At 39.5% G+C, this 22,128-nt stretch overlaps 1 protein-coding gene across 1 annotated transcript in view; it reads left to right on the top strand.

The window, feature by feature from the left end:
• PCDH15 (protocadherin related 15) overlaps positions 1 to 22,128 on the top strand; it is a 1,392,890-nt gene that overhangs the window by 760,891 nt on the left and 609,871 nt on the right. The window contains exon 6 of the mRNA XM_065552026.1: positions 4,504 to 4,569. Within this exon, the coding sequence (XP_065408098.1) occupies positions 4,504 to 4,569 (66 nt within the window). The remainder of the gene's footprint in view (positions 1 to 4,503; positions 4,570 to 22,128) is intronic.

Here is a 22,128-nt window from a genome sequence, read left to right on the forward strand (position 1 = left end):
TTGGTTCTAGTGATCATCAGCTAATTCAGTTTAAACTAAATGGAAGGATAAACAAAATAGATCTGCAGCAAGGTCCTTCCTTTCAAAAGAGCTAAACTTTAAAAAAATTAAGGGAATTACTTAGGGAAGTGGACTAGACTGAAGAAATCAAGGATCTAATCAAGGAGGCTTGGAATTACTTTAAGTCAAAGTGGCAGAAGCTCTCTGAACCCTGCATTCCCAAGAAGGGAAAAAAAATTATTGGGAAGGGTTGCAGACCAAACTGGGTGAACAAGCATCTCAAACAGGTGATTAAGAGAAAGCAGAAAGCCTACAAGGAATGGGAGATATCAACAAGGAAAGGTACCTCATGGAGATCAGAAAGTGTAAGGATAAAGTTAAAACTGTCAAAATCCAAGCAGAGTTGGACCTTGCAAAGGGAATGAAAACAAATAGTAAAAGGTTCTATAGCCATATAAATAAAAAGAAAACAAGGAGAGAAGTGGGACCGCTAAGAACTGAGGATGGGGTAGAGACTAAAGATTATCTAGATAGGGTCCAACAACGAAACAAAAACTTTGCCTCAGTTTTTAATGAGGCTAATAAAGAGCTTGGGTGTAGTAGCCGGATGGCTAATGGCAACAAGAGGATATGGAGGTAGAAATGACCACATCCAAGGTGGATGTCAAACTCAAACATCTTAATGGAACGAAATCAGGGGAGCTGGCTAATCTCCATCCAAGAATATTAAAGGAATTGGCAGATGAAATTCCAAGCCCAGTAGCAAGGATTTTTGATGAATCAGTAAACTTGGGGGTTATACCCTATTGACTGGAGAATTGCTAACATAGTTCCTATTTTTAAAGAAAGAAAAAAAGTGATCCAAGAAACTATAAGCCTGTTTGACTTCAATTATATGCATGGTCTCAAATTTTGAAAGAGACAGTAGTTAAGGACAGAGGTGCATGGTAATTGGGGTAAAATACAACATGCTTTTACAAAGGGTAAATTGTGCCAAACCAAGTTGGTCTTCTTTGAGAAGATAACTGATTTTTTAGCAAAGGAAATGCAGTAGATCTAATCTACCAGGATTTCAGTAAGGCATTTGATACAGTTCCACATGGGAAACTATGAGTTAAATTGGAGAAGATGGGGATTAATATGAGAATTGAAAGGTGGCTAAGGAACTGGTTAAAGGGGGACTACAACAGGTCATACTGAAAGGTAAATTGTCCGGCTGGAGGGAGGTTACTAGTGGAGCTCCTCAGGGAACTTGGGACGAATCTTATTTAACATTTTTATTACTGACCTTGGTACAAAAATTGAAAGTATGCTAACAAAATTTATACATGACACAAAGTTGGGAAGTATAGCCAATATGGAGGAGAACTGGAATATCATAACAAGAAGATCTGGATGACCTTGTAAACTAAAGTAATAAAAATGGGATGTAATTTAATAGTGCAAAGTGCAAGGTGATACATTTAGAAACTAACAACAAGAAGTTTTGCTATAAGATGGGTTCTTTTCAGTTGGAAGCCACAGAGGAGGAGAAAGACCTGAGTGTATTGACGGATCACAGGATGACTGTGAGCCGTCAATGTCATATGGCTGTGAAAAGGGCTAGGATGCATCAGGTCCTAGGATGCATCAGGCAAGGTATTTCCAGTAGAGAACGGGAAATGTTAACACCAGTATACAAGGCACTGGGGAGACCTCAGCTGGAATACTGTGTGCAATTCTGATCTCCAATGTTTAAGAAAGATGAATTTGAACTGGAACAGGTGCAGAGAAGTGCTACTAGGATGATCCGCAGAATGGAAAACCTACCTTATGAGAGGACTTGGTTTGTTTAGCCTAACCAAAAGAAGTCTGAGGGGAGATATGACTGCTCTCTATAAATACATCAGAGGGATAAATACTGGGCAGGGAGAGGAGTTATTTAAATTAAGCGCCAATGTGGATACAAAAACAAATGGATATAAATTGGCCATCAATAAGTTTAGGCTTGAAATTAGGCAAAGGTTTCTAACCATCAGAGGAGTGGAGTTTTGGACCAGCCTTCCAAGGGGAACAGAGGGGGCAAAACCCCTAACTGTCTTCAAGACTGAGGTTGATAAGTTTATGGAGGGGCTGGAAGGATGAGACTGCCTACAATGGCACATGGCCCATCAGCAACTGCTAGTAGCAAAAATCCCCCGTGGGTGGAGACGGGACACTGGATGGGGTGGGCTCTGAATTACCTGGGAAAAAATTCTCTGTAGTATCTGCCTGGTGGGTCTTGCCCACATTCTCAGGGTCTAACTGATTGCCATATTTGGGGTCAGAAAGAAATTTCCCCTGGGTCAGATTGGCAGAGACCCGGGGGAGTTTTTAGCCTTCCTTGGCAATATGGGTCATGGGTCACTGGCAGATTTAAACTAGAGTAAATGATTAATTCTCTGTAACTTGACATCTTTAAACAATGATTTGAGGACTTCAGTAACTTAGCCAGAGGTTAGGGGTCTATTTCAGGAGTGGGTGGGTGAAGTTCCGTGGGCTGCGATGTGCAGGAGGTCAGACTAGATGATTGTGGTAATCCCTACTGACCTTAAAGTCTGAGTCTATGAGAACCTGGAATGAGTCACCGGGTAGTTGCATTGGGGGTAGCAAAAGTAAAATCCCTACTGTAAATTGGAAAAATGCATTTATATCTTTGTGTTTTCTGTCACTGACTCTGACTAGGATTAGACCACATGATGGTTAGAAACACCTGAGTTTTGTGTGCTCTCTGGACTCCACCTCTGCTATCACCACCAGTGGAGGAATACAGGTTCTAATTTTCCTATATGTAGATGCAGCCTTAAAAAGTCCTCTCTGTGGCCTGGGGCAAGTTGCTTAGGCCCAGATTTTTAAATGTGTTGTGGTAGTCATGTTGGTCCCAGGATATATGAGAAACAAGGTGGGCGAGGTTTTTTTATTTGACCAACTTCTGTTGGTGAAAGAGAGATGATTTTGAGCTTTCCTGAAGAAGACCTGTGTGGAGCTCGAAAGCTTGTCTCTCTCAGATATTTAAAGGTATTGCTTTGCTCAGTGTTGCAAGGCCTTATTGACTTAGACAGGTAAATTCCATTTTCAAAAGTAACTTACGTATTTAGGCACCTAAGTCTCATTGACTTTCAATGAGTCTTAGGTTCCTAGGAGACTAAATTACTTTTGAAATGGCATTAAAGGCATGTCTATATGGAGCTTTAGTGTGCAGCAAGCTGGAGTGTGAACCTACAGTGCACCAGTCTGCTGCACACTACAGAACTTCTAGTGCATGGCTACAGTGTCCACATGACCACTTAGTGCATGGCAGGGTACAGCAGTGTAGATTTACACACCGCTTGCTGCACACTGACTCTCCATATAGCCAAGCCCTTGGCCATTTAAGTCATTTAGACATTGCAATGTTTAGCAGAGTTCTACCTAAATATCTTTAAAAATCTATGAAATGGGAACAGTAAGATTTACCAATTCACCTGCCCATTTCAGCGGTATTGTGAGACTCTTTGAAGGTGAAAAGTGCTTAGTATCATAAACTAACAGCATTTCTCCAATGTATGGTTTAAAGGAGTAAACAAGATTTTTCTCCTGTTTAGTCTATATAGCTCAGCTGCTTCTAATACACACATCAATTTTTGTATACATGCCCTTATCTGTTAATGTAATAGACTACACATTTGTATTTAGTAGCTCTCAGCGTACTGCTTTGTATGTCTTAAAATCTATCTTTAAACAACTACAACAAAATCTTACTTATTTTCTTTCATTATTCTGCTCTGCTTCCATTGATGACTCTAAACTTTTGACTCCAGACTGGCAATATGAGGGTAAGATGGCAAAATGTAACTTCCTGAACATTGCTTGTCTGTTTTTTTGTTTTTATTCTCTTTAGAACATTATTAAAATTCTGTTCACTCTCTTTAATTAGATCCTTTTGTTGCAACTAAATTCCAATCATATTTGTTTCTGTTGTGAAACTTTAATTACAATGTATCCCTTTTAATCATTCCTTCATGTTCTTTGTGTTAAATTACCATTACATTATTTTTGTCCTGAAAGATTTCTGCTTCACAGTGGTCCCTACTGGTATATTTAGAGAAACATTAATATAGGTTTATGGTGTAGCAAGTGAATTGTATTGTGTTGTGATGTGACAAAGACTTGGTGTGTGTATTCATAACATTAAAAGTAAAAGTGTCATAACAAATAGAAACTATTTCAAGAATTCATAATGAGAGCAGGTTGTGAAATTTTAATTTTCATGATGGGCCAGATCCTGACGTTCTAATTCAATGCTTTCTCAGGAAAACTCCCATTTACTTCAATTAGAATTTGAATAAAGGTTAAATAAAAGCCTTGAGTTTGGGCCCTTTATACCAGTAATTAGCTAACAATTATCTTGGCCTTATCTTGCTTCAATGATTATTATCTCAACATGATTGTTTTATAGAGACCTTACTGTGGAGTTAGAAATAACTTTTGTTTTCATGTTTATAGACTGCAAGTTGGCCAGGGCAGGTCCTCCAGCCACAATAGTTCCTATTGATGAAGAAAGCCGAAATGGTGAGTGTGCTGCTTTTTTCTGAAAGATAATTACCTGTGCTATTATCTGCTTTACTCTCAGATCTATAGTGATCACTGTTAAGAAATCAACACTGGTGGAATATACTCACTTTGCAATGATGACCACAGTAACAGGGTTAAAATACTAGGCTCTGGGAATATCATGAATAATGTCTTCCATGTGTAGTTTTAAAACATCAGAATTAAAGTAATCAAAAATTCCTATTTATTCCATTATTTCCGTAAATTATGTACCTTGGTAACTTGTTTCTTGGTGCTAAATAGTCCATGTGATAATGTGATTGGTATTAAAAAGAGTGTCTATACCATAATCGTTTAGGATTCATCGCAGAGTAAGTACACCTGTTCAGTTGCTAATATCCAAATAATGTACTGAGTAACTGAGTTTCATTTTTTCATGAAGGAAAAATACTTGGTCCGTCCTTGCCACATATGCAATAGCAACATATATACATAAATTATGTTTTTATCAGTGTGTTTTCATTTTTGCTAATCAACAGCTATTTGCTAGTCTGTTCCATGTTGGTTAATCAAATTTACAAATAAATAACCGGCCAGGTTGTTCTGCTAGATTAAAGAGTTAAATGTAGCAATCCTAAATGCCCATGATCTTCGACTTATTGTGTTAGTACTGATTTTTTTCATTATCAAAATAAATGAGAGAGAATGCTTGATATACTCCGAAGAAGTGGGCTGTAGTCCACGAAAGCTTATGCTCTAATAAATTCGTATATGCTCATTCATAAGCCAATTTTTTTTAGTAAAAAAGGGAAGTACCAGAGAAGGGGATCAGCTTATGAATGGATATAGAGAGGGGGAGGTGGGACACAGCTCCTCCCCCCAACAGAGGGAGCAAGGAGAGGCAGCACAGCCAGCAGAGCCAGAAGGGAAGAGGCAAGGCCAGAGTCTCTCCACTTCTGGCCACGCTGCTCTCCTCACAGCCTCTGAAGCAGCTGCAGCTCTTGGGCTGGCAGGCGGCAGCCATGCCGCTCGGCCCCGCCCCCCAGAGCAGGCTGTGGCTGCGCCGCCCGGCCCACTGGAGCATGTTGCGGCCGTGCCGCCTGGCCCAGCCCACAGAAACATGCTGCGGCCACGCTGCCCGGTCTGGCCCGCCGGAGCAGGCTGCAGCCGCGCTGCCCAGCCTGCCGGAGCAGCTCCAGCCAGGCCAGAGACATTCTCCCCTGGCTCTCCCCAGATAAGGTGGGAAGGGATGGGATGGGGAGAGTGTGGGGGTCCTGGGCTAAGGGTGGGGTAATGTGGGGGGTAGTCACAGGGGTTACTCCCCTGACCCCCAGCTTCTCCCCCCCAAAAAACATTTCCCCATCAGTTGCTGTCCTGGCCCATCAGGGTAAGCAGCTGGCATACCGGGACACTTTGTTTACTTAGATTTACCTCCATGCCTGCGGACGCTCGAGGTAAACAAACCATCTCTGCCCACCAGCGGCTTATCCTGATGGCCCAGGAGCCAAAGTTTGCTGACCCCTGAATTATAGGGTCAGCTTATGAATGGGTCATAAAAAAAAATCCATTTTTTCTTATCCATCTTGTGGGGGTCAGCTTATAAGCGAACTGGCTTATGATCGAGTATATGCGGTAATATATAGTACAATAATTCAAAATTATTTTCAGTTATCAACTTCTTTCCCTCAAGCAAAATAATTGAGGGTTTAATTGACGATACAAAAACAGTAAGTGGGTCTTCAACTGGATAGGTGTAATTGTGCTCGCTATTCTTTTTATTCTCCAGTATGGTAATTATTTGGATTACACTGTATAGGTCAGTTTCAAAAAATAACAACTTTGAAATATAATATGATGAAACAATGAGTATTATATTTTAAAACTGCAGTAAGCAAAGGGGAAGTATGATGAGAGGTAAAATTTTCAAGATGCCTGAGTGACTTAGGAACCACATTTCATTAACTTTGAAAATGGAACTTAGATTCCTTGGGCAGTTGAAAATTTTATCTGAGCTCAGAGTTGTATGCACTTTCTAAACATCTTGGCCAAGATTTTCAAAAGTGAATGGTTATTTTGATTGCTTAAGCTTCTGACTTCTCAGGTTGAGACACCTTACTCTGGCCTGATTTTCAGAGTGTTGAGCACCCAAACTTTCTAGTCAGTCTTAAAAATCTCTAGAGTACTTTGAGCTGTATTTAAAAACAGAACTGAATGGCATTTGAAAACCATTGAAGCCCTTTTCTCCCTTTAACAATTTTAATGAATGTTCTGAATAATTCTGTGGTGGTTAGGGAAGGAATCTAGTTGTGCTTCCTGTGCAATTTGATAGGAATAATAGCATTGTTATCTTTTGAGATGCCCACTCCTGAATTCAGTGGAACAATGACAGTGATTTCTAAACATTGCTTTGTTTTCCTCTTCCATGTTGTTTGTTGTATTACCTTATGCATCTGTCAGAACCAATGGTGCTGCTTGCTAATGCTCATGAAATTTTGTAAAAGAAAAAAATAGTCTGCCTTCACTTTATTGTTCAAAATCCCTCCTGGCTGAGCCATAGGATTATCCAGCTGTTGACTATTTAATGTCTGCATTCAATTTATGCAACAGAACATGTGAGAAATGCACACTTGAGCAGTAAGTAATAAGAGTTATACTAGGTATACACAGTGTGTGTCACTTGTGGTATCTAAGAAGTTGTTGCTTTCAGCTTTTGGTTTTGCAGATTTGTTAGGCAAAGAGTTGCAGATAGTCGAGGACACTGTGTGATTTATATTTTTTGGTGTATATGAGAAGAATGTAGTGCAATACAATGCAGTACAAAACCAAGGGTACTTACTATTGGACCACCTTTGCTCCTCCTTGCTTGCCTACCTGAAAACTGTTTCTGTGAGCTCACAGCATCGGAGCAAAGTACTGTTTAGAATGGTAGAAGCTTATGTGCCTCCAGGACTATGCAAATTCTTCTGCTGGTATAGCTGCCGGTTTAATTTCCTTTTGCACTGAGAAAATGAAGATCTATTACTGCTAATATTCTATGGATTAAAATAGCTCCCATATCCCATACTGCTAATATTTCTATTGTATATAATGTGAAATGTTGTTAAAGGCTCTGCGAGAATGGATTTTAACAGTTGGTTATTTTTCATTATCTATGTGTTAACTTTCTTGGGGTCACGTCCACTGAAGCTCTGAAAGACTGGTCTGAGGAAAATTGCAGTAGTAATCGTATCTAGATATACAGTAGGGGCAACAGCTGCAATTCTAGCAGCAATTTCTGTGAGTGGAACCTGGAGACTCAAAGAAATTATAGTATGCCTTTTTTCCTTGCATTTTTAACACCTGCAAAAATAACTAACCAATGCAATATTACCGGTCTGTCGCATCTTAGGCGCATTTAACATGTGCAATTTCAGCTTTATGCGGTTGGCAAAAACAAAAACAAACCCCCCCAAAAGAAAAAAATAACAATTTAAATACTGTTTCTGTAGTGCGGGCGATTCCGCCCGCCATTACACTCAATGTAATTTTGACTATACGCGATTTTCGCTTTAGGCAGTGACTGCGGAACGTAACCCCAGCGTAAGATGAGACAGACCTGTAGTATTTTTTCAGTAGATAGCATTATCATATTTCCATCATTCAAAACAAAACTGTAAATTGATTTATTTGCTTTTTATTTCATAGTATTTATGCAAAATTAACAATGATCTATCTTAATATTCTTATGTAGGCAGAAGATTGAAACTGAAATATAGATGTGTACAATCTTCTGTTACACCTAAGAATACTTAAATATTCCGAAGCACATAGTACCTCTTTTAGATTGTTTGTTCCTTCTACTTATACTAAAAAGCAATAATTTGGTACAATTGTTTTTTTGCTGAGTGGGATTCAGCTGGGTCTGCTTCCTTGCTGGTAACCCCCCATCCTTCCCATCTCAGGGCTAGGCAAAGGGGAATCTGGGATGGGTAGTGGGACCTGGGCCCTTCTGCTCTACCAGGTCCTGGCCCAGGGCCCAGCAAGTGTGATAGCATGTCCCACCTCCTGCTCACCTTCCCCTGATCCACTTCTGACCGTACCTGCTCTCTCAGTTTGTGGCTTGGTTGTTGTTGGATTACAGTCCTTTGCTTCAAACTGCAAAGTCTTGGGGCTGATGCAGGTGACTATCTGGTGCCTTTGCACGTGATTCTCCCTACCTCTTTATTAATGTCTAAGAGGTTTCTGTGGGGGAGGAGGGGGGGAGAAGAGCCATAGCTGGACTTCTTCAGTAAGAGCTTCTTCTCCTACTGTTGCAGGGCAGCCCTCCTCCAGGAAATGGCTTCTCTCCTCCCTTTCCCACCTTGCCTGGGTTGTTGAAGCTTTCTCTATATTAGTCCTTTCTCCAGGCATCTTCGGCAGGCCTGAGAGGTGGAACTTTCCTGGCCCAGTATTACTCCAGCCCTTCCCATGCCCTCTGTGTTAGTGTGGGGTGTGTAAACCACATCACAGTATCCAGTACCTTTTAGTGCCCATATGAATAAGGGTAACAATTCTTACTTTAATAGCAATATACTTGCCATTTTATCTTAAAATTGACATTGTTCAGTAGTTTAGTATGCTATGGAAACTGCAAATGTGATACTGAATCTTTGATAATGGAAGGCATTTGGACTATATGCAATTTTCTAAGATGCAGAGTTGTACACATACATTTCCAATGGCAAATTTATACTGTGCATTTCAAATTATTCACCAAGGAAATTCAATGCTCTTATAAGTGCATTGTATTTATGTTACCATATGTTCTTTCAAGATAAATTTAATGCCTGTTTTTTATTGTATTACTTACTTTTTAAAAAATTGTTTTTAGCTTGTGAAATGCCAAGTTGTAAAAAAAAAAAAAAAAAAAAAAAACACCTTTATAAGCACAGTACTGTTTTGTACACTATAGTTCCACATTTATGTAAACATTATAGGGCTTCTGACATGTTAGTAAAACTGATGTAACACTGCTGAAGTCACATGAACTGCACTGGGGTAAATCTGGTGTGAGAATGCAGTACCTGCAACCTCAAAGGTGTGTGTGGGTTTGAGCTTTCCCTGTCTGGGAAGAAAGGGGACATGGATCCTTTAAGGATTCTCCTCCTGCAAGAGTTGGGAGGGGTGGGCATGACCTAAGCTGGGGGCTGGCTGGAAGGGCTCAGGTGACTCACTGGTTCCCAGCAGACTGAGGTATATATGCCCTGTCTTGCCTGATGGAGCTCTCTCTCAGTCCTGAATCAGCAGCTTTCACCCTCCACCCGCACCTCTGGGATTAATTTCTCTCTCTGGAAGATTAATTAAGACAGGGTGTTTTTTCCTCCTTTCCCCCAGCAGCTCCAAGAACTGACTTGGTAGTTCAGCAAGTAGCTTTCAAGTTGTCACAACTTAGCAGGCATCAGGTATCCAGTGCTGGTACTCTTTCTGTAAGGGGTTCAGTTCCCTGACATACTGAAGCTGGAAGTGGACTTAAGGGAAGGCATCCCTTAAAGAAGCTGTGGAAGAGGGTTGGGGCTCCTAACATCTAATACAATAAGGAGCCAACTACCTTTTCCCAGCTTCTTAATTCTCACATGAGGGGCGGGTGTTGAGGTTCAGCAATGGGCTGAGATCTAGTGTGGTTGGATGGGGTCTTAGAGGATGGTTAGTGGTAAAGGCCAGAAAAAGAAGTGAGCTTTTAGGAGTAACTTGGAAGACAGCAAGGAGCCATGGCTCACTGAATCAGGGAGCAAATTCCAGGTAGAGGTTTGCAAGGAAAAAGGCACAAATGTAAGTGACAGGAGGCAAGAGCATGGTAAGGTGTGAAGCATTGGGAGAATATACAAAAGACCAATCCTGGAATGAATGAATCCTTCTCCTCCTCTTCATAAGTTAGAAAGTCATCATTTCCCAGGCACTAATGTCTGTAGCATCTAGCCATTATTTCATATATTAAAACATACACCAATTGTCTTAGGTGATTAGGTGTCAGGTTTTTTTACAATTGTTTACAACTTCCTGTGTGTGCCTTTTGGAGAAATTTGGTTGTTTTGGATGGGTGTCTCAAATGAGCAGAACCCAAATTCATAGAACTGCCTTTTTAATGGCACAGAGGCCATCCAGCTCATATTACCCTCCCACATTGGGACTGCACATGAGAGTTATTACAATCCTACATAGGTATTTAAGAGAGGGATTGGTCCAGGGTAAGGAACTGTGGAGAGTAGAAAATAAGACACGGCATATACCTAATAAAGTCTCTTATCTTCTCTTAAGCTGCTATGCAATTGTGCATTATGGAAGACTGTAGTTTTTGGGGCATCCTATGTAGCACCCCTGCTTCAGGACCAGTGTTCACAGCGTTTTGCAATTTGTGTGACTTAAAGGGCTGTGGATACACTTTACTTATGTTTTATTTGAGCAACAAAAAGGAAAGGAAAATAATTTTACAGGTAGTTAAATGGGACCTTTAAAATCCTGAGGTCATGGACGGTTGTTATTGAAGTTACTTGGGTTTATTTATTGTAATCCTCGATAGGCTTTGAGCAATAATGATATTTGGTATGGTAATAGATGCAAACGACATAGGGTAATTTTAAATCTAATCTATATATATTTAACAAGTTGTAGTATAATGTAGCTTTTCAGAATCCCGTTAATGATGTTGGGAATGCAAACCTTTAAAACATACTAAAATGGAACTGAATTAAAAACTCGGGATTTGTGTGCCCTAATAACCCAGTAAAACGTGCATATATAGATTTAACTTTCACACAGTGAACAAACTTATCAACTCATAGAAGTAATTAACTAGAAACATTTGCAAGTAGCAAAACATGTTTTTTTTATCATGCTGAATGTTGCTTCTTCAGTAGAGGAAGTAACATACTGTACAACATTGGGTCATCTCCAAATCAATTAATGTCTGGAAAACAGCAAAACTGTTCCAAATCACTAATGTCCAAAGCAAAATATGTATTCTTTGGTTTCACTTTAAGCCACATTACTGCCTATTGGTCTATTAAATATCTGGCAAGTGATCAGCCTATATATTATACATTTCATAATTGCTTACTATTAGGCGGTATCTTTATATAATGTAATTCAGGGGTTGGCAACCTTTCAGAAGTGGTGTGCCGAGTCTTCATTTATTCACTCTAATTTAAGGTTTTGCGTGCCAGTAATACATTTTAACATTTTTAGAAGGTCTCTTTCTATAAGTCTATAATATATAACTAAACTACTGTTGTATGTAAAGTAAATAAGGTTTTTAAAATATTTAAGAAACTTCATTTAAAATTAAACTAAAATGCAGAGCCCCCCCAGAACAGGCCAGGACCCGGGCAGTGTGAGTGCCACTGAAAATCAGCTTGTGTGCTGCCTTCGGCACGAGTGCCATAGGTTGCCTACCCCGATGTAATTGAATTGCAGCTCTAATAAATAACCCCATTAACCTGTAAGATTGGTTTTAATATACAGTGCTATAAGAAAATGCAGTCATTTGGTAATAGCTGACTGTTTTCTTTTCAAGAAAACTGAATGTTTGGTGCATAATGTATATTTAACTCTGACACTATAACTTCATGGTTAACATGATTTGCTTAGATTGTTGCTCAATATCTTTATCCACTGACAAGTTTAGTTATTCAGTCCTTTATTTTCTACTTTGAAGTAGCTTGTCAAACAAACCTTAGAAATGATCCAAAAAAAGACAGCTATGCAATATTTTTCAGGCTTTTTTTCTTCAGTGAAGAGTTGCTCATGTGAAAAATAAGACCTCAAAGTCTCACTGGCAATAGACAGACAAATATAAATAAGCGAGCTGATAAAGCATAACAAGAACTGTTCAATTTTAATGCAACTCTGGGGAAGTCTGTCAACAATCCTGGAAACTGTCAGCGTTAGAGTTTAAATTGGTGAATGGGCTTCTTTAATAATAATAATTATAATAAAAAAAATGTTTTGATACCTAATGCTGTTGCTAATATTACTGACAACACCATTAATGACAGGAAATTTAGCCTCTAGGAGATCTATTAATTTTTATAGTTCAGTGAAACTATTAATAATCATTTTCTTTAGTTATATGTGTAAGATGTTACTACTAACTTGTGAGGCTATTTATATCTTAATAAGCAGCAGCATGTATACTGAAAGTTGCCACAGAATTTCAGTTGGAGAATACTTTTTTAAAACATATTTTTCAACAAGTTGAAATTTCCTGGAAAAATCTCTCTGAAGTTGCTCTGCATAGGATTGACTATATTATTAGCATATGTGAAAAAATAGTCTGATTGGATTACTGTAGTGTAATTGAAGCACCCACAATTTGTTGTGGTTTCAAAGTACTTAATGGGCACATCAAAGATTTACCTACATTTTAATCTTTCAGCAGTGAAATGCAAGTAAATATATATTAATACAAAGTAACTAAGAAGAAAGGTCTGTAGGGTCTTGATGCATTAGGTTCCAATTTAATTACATTATCACAATATATACAAGAGAGAGGCATGGCCTAGGGGGCTGAATAGTGATCTGAGAATGCAAGCACGAAATTCCTGTGATCTATGCCTGTTTCTTAAATGCATTCCTCTGTGGTTTTGATTCAGTAACTTATTCTATTTGTTTATCCATCTGCAAAATAAGGATAATTCTGGTGGATTCAACTAGCACAGAACTACTGTGGGATTGGTTCCCCTTTCCCTATGCATTGGACTTTCCATCCCATCCTATCCCTCTTACCGTCTCGCTCTTCCACCCTGCTCAAGGAAATGTACTGAGATGGGTGCAGTAAAGTTAAATAAGTGTGGAAGTGTTTGCAGGGTCAGAGCCTTAGTGTGAAACTACCAGGCATATACTCAGTAGCTTTTGGGGTGGTTTTTTCCCCCCAGACATTGAAGTAGCAAAACAATATGTTCTGCATTCTTGTATGTCTTCATCCATGTACAATTGAAATTTATTATTAATTTGTATTTATTATTAATTTGTATTTATTTTTGACAGTGCCTACAGTATACCAGGAACCATGTGAAAGGGTTATAAAACATTTTTTCTTTATCAGCTGTACGTTTAGTGAACATTGTTTTCTCAGCATTAAAGTTTGAGGTTTCTAAATAAAATATATTGAGTTGTAGTAAATTAAAGTACACAGTACAAAATTTTATCTGAGCCCATTGCCCTTTTATGATGAATAGAGCTAACAAATAGTTAATTTGTGAGACTACAGTGTTCATGTCTTATGAATGTCTTCAGTTAAATCGGAGGAAAACTTGTACAGTTTCTAATCAAAAGGATGTCTCTCAAAACTAACTTGATGCAAGTATATCCCCTGTTGGTGTTGGGGAGGAGGGCATTTACAGGTTTCCCTGTGTGCCAATCGTCAAAGGATATGAGATGTTACAGCCCCCAGCTATGGAACTTTGGCTCTATAGCTCTGTTGCCGCACAGGCTTTTAGCTCTGGAGGTCCCCTGTTCAGTCCCCAGTGTGTCAGCCAAGATGTCAGCCTTCACCCAAGCACTGAGAATAGTCATTAAGCTCTGCACACTCCAAGTATGTGCTACCAGTATAAATTAAAAGGGGAGACTTTTAAGTGCAAATAGATCAGAGTTACATACATTTTCTTAGTCTCTTAGAAGAACAGTTTTTTACCTATGCTATGGGGACTATAGATGGTGGTTTTGGTTATATGATCGAGCTGTTAATTTAGAATTCAGTTCTTGACCAATATCCCATGTGTTAGATCCTTTCCTTGATGCTGTGCTTCATTCTCTAAATATCACGTTTTAAAATGAAATAATAAAAAGAAATATAGGAAGGGGAAATGGTTCACAATCAAATCCCAGACAAGAAGTTTAACTGGTATTAAGGCTGTAAAATATATCTCAATAATATAAAGATTGAGGAGGGAATTTAAGAGAACAGTGGAATTCTTTGGTTCAACACAAAACATTTGAAAACCAAAAACATTATAAGCTCTAGAGATTCTGCACTTACTTACAACTTGTGTAATTTGCAAGTAACATCATATAGAGTATGGTGGAATTATTCCAGATTTACACTGGCATAAATAAGAGCAGAATCTGTCTGTTGAATAATTTCTTCATAAACAAAAAGCTGCAGGCCTTATGTACATACTGTAGTTGTGCCGCCCGCCCCCCCAGCTCAATTAATAAACATGTTTTCTTTTTTCTGCCTTCCTTTTATGTTGTTACTTTTTCATGTTTCTCTGTTTCTCATTTTATGCTATCATAGTGGTGTTGCATGCTAATGAAATAATAATAGGCCCTTCTTCATATATCAAATTTCTCCAGGCCCTTCTCACACAGATTTTACATGGCTATAGCTCCACTTATTTTATTGGAGTTATTACAGATTTATAGTGTGTAGATGAGAGCACGGTCAGGCCTGTAATTTCCAAACTGTACTTCTGGGCATATTTCTGATTTCTGTACCTGTGCATTTCTTGCTGTCTTTGCAGTGGTGTTACTTCGGTTATTTTAATCTTGAATGACTATAGCTTTATCTATAGCTTTATCAAAGCCGGTGAAAGGTGCCAGATTACAAAATCTTCAGTTGTGGAGTGGCAGTGCAAATTTCTCGACCACACTGATGTGCTTTAACTTTGTTATGCAGTGACAAAGCTACTGTGTTTGCCATAATGGATGTTCTGTTACTCTTGTACTGCATTTTCTGTACTGTGTACAGATCTGATGAACATAACAGTAACGAAGTATTTGTCAGAATATTGTTTACAGATTTTTTTTAATTTACACATTTTTGTCAGCTTTAAACACTTCACATGTGAGCTTTTTTGGTTTCAGTAACAAGGGTATGGAGTCAAGTCAGAGATTTGTTCTTCTGTTTCCCACCGAAGTGGAGGGCAGCCAGGGAATTGTCAGAGAATTGGGGACCAGGGTTATGCAGCAGTCACAGCACTGGCCTCCACCTGAGTGGCAATGACCCAGTCAAAGATGGGACCCAGTCCCATAACAGTGGCCATTCTGGATACCATGGTGTGTCCATCCTCCAGCTAGAACTTTCCCCTCTTCCCCCTCATTTGGTTTATTCAAGAGTGCAACAAGGGCATTGTTAACAAGATTGGTGCCAAGCAGCCTTTTCTACCACAAGAGATAAAGCAGCCACTACTTCCCTATCCTGTTGCATCCTCTTCCTCATGACCAGACAAGGCTATGGAGGCGACAAGCAACTCACCATTGCCAGAGGACCACAGGGATCATCAAGATCTTGTGAGAAGGGTGGCCTCCATTCTTGACATTCAGGTGGAGGAGGTCAGTGAGAGCTCTCACAAGTTGGTGGACGTTCTGGTATCAGTGGGCCCTTCTAAAATGGAGTGGGTCAGAATGACTTCTACCCTCCCAGTGGTTGATGTAAGAAGAGTGGGCACAGAGAAAGGATCACAGGCAGTTGGTGTAACATAGATCAGCCTTTAGGCTGCTGTAACTCACTCTGGGGGACTGGACTAGTGCAAAGCAGCTTAAAGACACTTTTGCACAAACCCTGACAACCTGTGCTCCGTTCTTTGCTCATTGCCTGCAGCAGAGAGTTGGAATACTGATCATCTTCTTGTTCCAAAATATGGATAATGAAACTCAAAGTTGAATTACCATGACCCTTCCTCCAAAATAAACATCATAAAACAAAACAAATGGAAATATTGTTGGCATACAGCAAACACTTATTTTAAAGAAGAAAAAATAGCCTGAAAGAAAATGGTATTGTTTTCAGTGTCAGTTAGTAATCTTTTGAGCCAAATATGTGTGAGGCACTGTTAATAATCAGTTTAGTTTGAGAGAAATTTAACCATGGTGCAGAGGACCACCTTAGACGAGCTAGACAAAGGATAAAGAAAAAGTCCTGTATATTAAAGCTATCTTCTACCCCCAGCTTTTCAAAGACTTTTAAAAAGATGGGGTACAGGAGACTTTGTGTAGCTTGTTTTTCTTTTCAACAATTTCTTCTCCTTTTTTACTGTTCACACAAACAGTTGGCCCTTACTTTCCCTCTGTCTCTACCCCATATGCCATACTTCTTGAGATATATATATATATATATACACACACCATATTCCAAACTGGAAAAAAGACTTGTATCACATTAATTTACACTGTGTGAAAATCTACAGGATGAAGAGTATGAAATCAGAAGAGAGCACCAGATGACCTATATAGTCTTTGTTTTATTAATGCCCATTTATTCATTTTCATCCTGAAGTTTATATTTGTAGGGATTTGGCATCAATGATTTAATTGAAACTTCACAAATTTATCTGGTGTTGAATGCTCTTCTTCAATCATAAATTTTCAATGTGTTTTTGACTAAGGGCAACTGTATGAAGATTGAAAGATCCATAGAAGGAAGGATTTTTTTTTTCTTTTCCATTTTTATTCATAAACAGATAACCAAACATTACTAATTTTAATATCTCAAGATCACGTTGAAAGGATCTCGGTAACTTATAGAGAAGCTACATTGCTTGTGTTGACTAGCTGAACTTCTTCTAACAATTCCTCCCCTCTGTTCCCTGTTCACGCCACTTGGGGCAGATTCCCATTTCAGTTACGTTGGTGTAAATTCAGAATAAGTCCACTCAAGAAAATGGAACTACATCGGATTTATGCTATTGTATTTGTGAATCCGGCCCATTGTTTCGCTTAAATACATGCCTTTTGTAGAAAGAGAGTGATTGATTTCTTAACAAAATAAAGACACCTGATTCCAGACAGTTCTATGGTTTAGCAGTCAAAAACATAACCAGATCCAGCTGAAGTTGGCTGAAAGTTGAAGTTTGAAACATTTAAACTGGAAATAAGGTGGGTAATTAACTATTGGAACAATTTATGAAGGTATGTGGTAGATCATCACTAAAAAGACCAAGATTTCAAAAAGTGATTTGTACTTTTGGCTACCTACATTCTTGAGTACCCAACTTGAGACACCACAATAGTACGTGGCTTCCAGAGAGTTTGTGCTCACAACTTCTTAAGATGAAGGTGCCTCAAGTTGGGCACCTAAAAATTGAGGCACCTAAAATCACTAATCACTTATGAAAATCTTGATTTAGGCTTTAAAGCAAGATTGAATGTCTTTCTAAAAGGTAAACTCCAATTCAACCACATGTTGTTAGGATTTGTGAATGTATTACTGGATGAATTCTATAGACTGTGTTATGCAAGAACTCAGATTAGATGACCATAATAGTCCCTTCTGGCCTTAAAGTCTGTGACCTCATTAAATTAGACAAAACATGGTGTGGGGTTTTTTTTTCTTTTTTTCTTTTTCTTTTTCTCTTTTTTTACTAAACACTGTACAGCAGTGGTGGGCAACCTGTGGCCCACACGCTGCATGCAGCCCATCCGTTGGCGGGCCGCAAGACAGTTTTACATTGACCGGCCACAGGCACAGCTGCCTGCAGCTCCCCGTGGCTGTGGTTCACCATTCCGAGCCAATGAGAGCTGCAGGAAGTGGCACGGGCAGCAGGGATGTTTTGGCCACTGCTTCCCGCAGCACCCATTGGCCAGGAACGGTGAACTGCGACCACTGGGAGCTGCAGGAGGTCGTGCCTGTGGATGGTTAATGTAAACAAACTGTCTCACGGCCCGCCAGCAGGTTACCTGTTGGGCCGTGTGCAGCCTGAGGGCCGCAGGTTGCCCACCAGTGCAGTACAGTGTGTAATTTCCATAAATAACATTAATACTTTCTAACATTAAAGACGTCATAGGTTTGAGGTTCTTTTCTAGTGAAAATTTTTCTCATAATGACACACAGTGTCACCTTCAACTTCTAAAACTTTATGAAAAATTCAGTTTTGAACATTCATATGTTCAGAATGCTTGTACTCCTGAGATAGAATGATGATGTTCAACACAGTCATATTCACAGGCCATCAAAGTTTACCTCTCCCAAATGCAGAACAGCACAAGGTATTTGATCAATTTCATTCTTCGTTAGCTTGAACAAGAGAAAGCTAAGTGCATTTGTATGTGAGAAAAATATTTTGCTAGCAACATTCTTTGAATGGATTTCTTTTTTCCCTTACTGAACAGAATAGATGAAAATAAAGGGTGTGGGAGTAGAAGTATTATACAACAGATATTTTTCGCCCACTGATATTTTTTTGCTATGCCAGGGGTTACTTATTAAGTCCCAACACTAGTTAACGGAACTGCATAATGCCGTGCTTAACAGTGAATTTTTCAGTCTGCTTACGTTTCTGGAGTCACAATGAGTATGAAATAGCATGTGTATCTGCTGGGAGACCTGTGTGTGTGTGTGGGGGGGGCACCTACATAAATAAGTGGCATGGTTGTCTATTGCTAATAAGCTAAGAGAAACACTTTATGTGGATTTATGATATTCTTTGGAGTACTCATGTCATTTAATTAGGATCAATTTTTGGAACCTATTGTCCTACATTCCCTGGCTGCAACGTTTTTTTCAGAGAATGTAATGTTCAGAAAAATAGAGTAGAGGAGTTGGCTACTTGTATTTGCTTTTGACTTAGATAGTGCAGTTTTCAAAATGGGTCATATAGAAAAGTAGTTTTAAAAAGAAATAGAAAAAGGTAATTTATTGTTTGAGTTACCCCAGGAAGCTCGGAAGATAAGTTAAATATTCATCTGCCTTATTTTCACTGAATAATGCTGGTCTTGCTGACATGAATTAGTTTATATTCTTAGCAAGTTTCAATCTTTGCATTTGAAATGTTTATCTTGAACATAATCTTTTCCCTAGTGCATGTCACTTTCATCATAAGAGATAACTATTACCGTACACAGTAGACCAAAGGCCAGTAGTTCTCATTTCAAATTCTCTTCTGCCTGCTCCTAAAACAGCCCACTCCTGTTGATGCCATGGTATCTAAGCAGGGGAGAATATTGATCTGATATGCAGATGAATGAATGACAGACACAAGGATGGATTTAAGCAGCAGGCGGCAACTTTATTCACTCAGCAATGGGGAACAGTGCTATGTGCCCATCCCCTACTCTCACATACCAGGTGTTTAATTAGGTCCAGTATGGAGCTACAAGGCTCCCATCATATTAAATGATTGCCCTGATTAGAACCTCTTTGGCCTACCCCTAAGACTCATCTCACTTCTGAATCCTCTTGCCCTACACCCACTCCCCACCCTCATGTGTGCAGGTGTAGAGGATACCGAGGGAGGACCTGAGCCTGTGAATTCTCCTCTCATCCTATAGGTGCAGGTCCACCAGTGAATCCAGTGTCTCATTACTTCTAGGAGCTGGGTCTTTTAGCTTTGCACTGGACGCCAGCCACTGGAGGCACCAGCAGTTAGTATGGTCTAACCCTCCATCCATGTTGTCCAGTATGTATTTTCTCCTCAATCCAACTCTTAGGGTCACAGAACCGCTGCATCTGATGGATGGACTCCATGATCCCTTTATAGCTGAGGCTAAGTATATAGGAGGTCCCTTTATATGATTACTGAGCCACCTGCTTCCAAAATTATCCTGCAACTTTGCTGTTCACTTTCTTCTAGACCCCGTTGACATAGGCTAGCTTCACAGCTCCCCCAAAAACTCTCTTCACGGACAAAGCAAAAGTGTGTGGCTGTTACCCTGTTAATCAAGTCTATGTCTCTCTGACTCCTAATTCTTAAATTTAATCCAGTGCAAACTTCAAGCTCATTTTCACCAAGGTGAATAACCAGGATGTCACATGCCTGGAATTTGACCATCAATGACTGTAGAAGAGGCATAAATAGATTCCACAACATGCCCCTTCAGCTGTACCAGTATATCAGCCTTGAAGTTCTAAACCTGCTGACCTGTCTGCTCATTTGTGGGCCCAATGCAAAATAGCATACCTTCAGATCCAGACAGCAACCCTCCGCCTGATGTCTTCTGCAATAACAAATGACAAAGTTGCTTCAAATCCCTGGCATGCACCAGCAATCGAGCAGCAGAGCAAGAATAGGTCCTATAACATCCCAGTTTCTGATGCCAAACTGTCTGGACCTTCAGAGAGTCAAACCCCTCTATTGCTACTGTTGTTGCTGTCCCAATATTAAAAGAACGAGTTCCAAAATGTGCAGGGTGGAGACCTATGTAGGTGAGCGCCTTCATAACTGTGGCAAACTGCTATCCAGTTGAATAGCTGCCATCCCCATGTGTGAATATTGGGCTTAGCTCCTGGTACCTTTATGACTAAAACGGTTTTGACAGCTTTCGCTGGACATACAACGTAATTTCTGTTCCAGCATCCAACTGAATCTTCGGATACCCATTAATTGTTTGATAAATGTTTCCCACACCAAATTGTCCTTCATTGCTTTAATCACCCCAACGAAGTGATGAGGCTTCCTGATTCTAGAGCTGGTGGCCACCAGGCAATACAAAAGACCTTGCCTGGAGGACAAAGTTCAGGTGCCTGATGATTACCTGTAAGTGTTATAGTGTGACTTTCTTGGCACTGTTGATTGTCCTTATCAAGATCCTAACATTATCTTTGCCATGGGTAGCCATGATGAACCTGGCATTGTTTCCAGTTCAGTTCCTAAATATGTCAACTTCTCTGTTGGACCTTTCACCTTTTCAGAGGCTGAGAGGACACCCAAGTATTGGGCCATCTTTTGAAAAGCTCTTAGTTAGGTGGGTGCATTCATCCAACCCAGATTTCCTATGAAGAGAAGGTCCTTAAGACAATGAACTGCCTGGAGCAAACCCATTTCCCTCACTAATGCCCAATCTAGCATCTAATTAAACCTTTCAAACGCTGAGCAAAATATGGAGAAATCCATGGTCATGACCTTATCAAAATAGTAATAAGATTCAAATCTTCAGGATGAACAGGGAGCAACTAAAATGCAGACTTAATAGCCTATTTTTTAATGTCACTCCCCAGCCCCTTTTTTTAATCCTGGCTACAGCTGTATCTAATAAGGAATACTCATGCTTCCACTCTACCTCTATCACTTCTGGGAGCAGGGAGGCTAGGCTCCTGCCTACCTACCATCTCTGGAGCATTGAAAAGCAACATCACCCTTGAAAATGATAGTGCTCCACCAATATCTTGTCTACACTGGGATACATTTATTATATGTATTCATCAGAGCTGGGTGAAAATTTTTGGTCAATAGTTTATTTGCTGAAGAATGTATTTTCGGGTCCATCAAAACTATTTTGTGAATTTGCTGAATAATTCTGACCAAAATGGTTTTTCATGGTATATTTATAAACACACTTAGGCGTTATTCACAAAAATGGAAGAGGTGATAGTGAGAGACCCAAATCCCTGCTATGAATCTGGCAGAGTTGGGGACTTGAAATTGGTCTCCTGCATGCCAGGTGAGTTCGGTAACTATGGGGCTATCAGGCTGACGTGGGGAGCCTCCTTCTCTTCTGGTATTGTGAATACCATTTTCAAATATCCTTTTCTTTTAATAAAGGTTTTCAGTTTTTGTTTCACTAAGAAAACCGAATTTTTTTTCAGGTCGATCTGAAATAATGTGGGTTTATTTTATTTTAGTCTTTTTTGTTTGTTTGTTTGTTTGTTTGTTTGGCCAAAAAATAAATTATTCTCACAGCTCTAGTCTT

This window comes from Chrysemys picta, chromosome 7 (genome assembly GCF_011386835.1).
Source record: "Chrysemys picta bellii isolate R12L10 chromosome 7, ASM1138683v2, whole genome shotgun sequence".
Lineage (NCBI taxonomy): Eukaryota > Metazoa > Chordata > Testudines > Emydidae > Chrysemys > Chrysemys picta.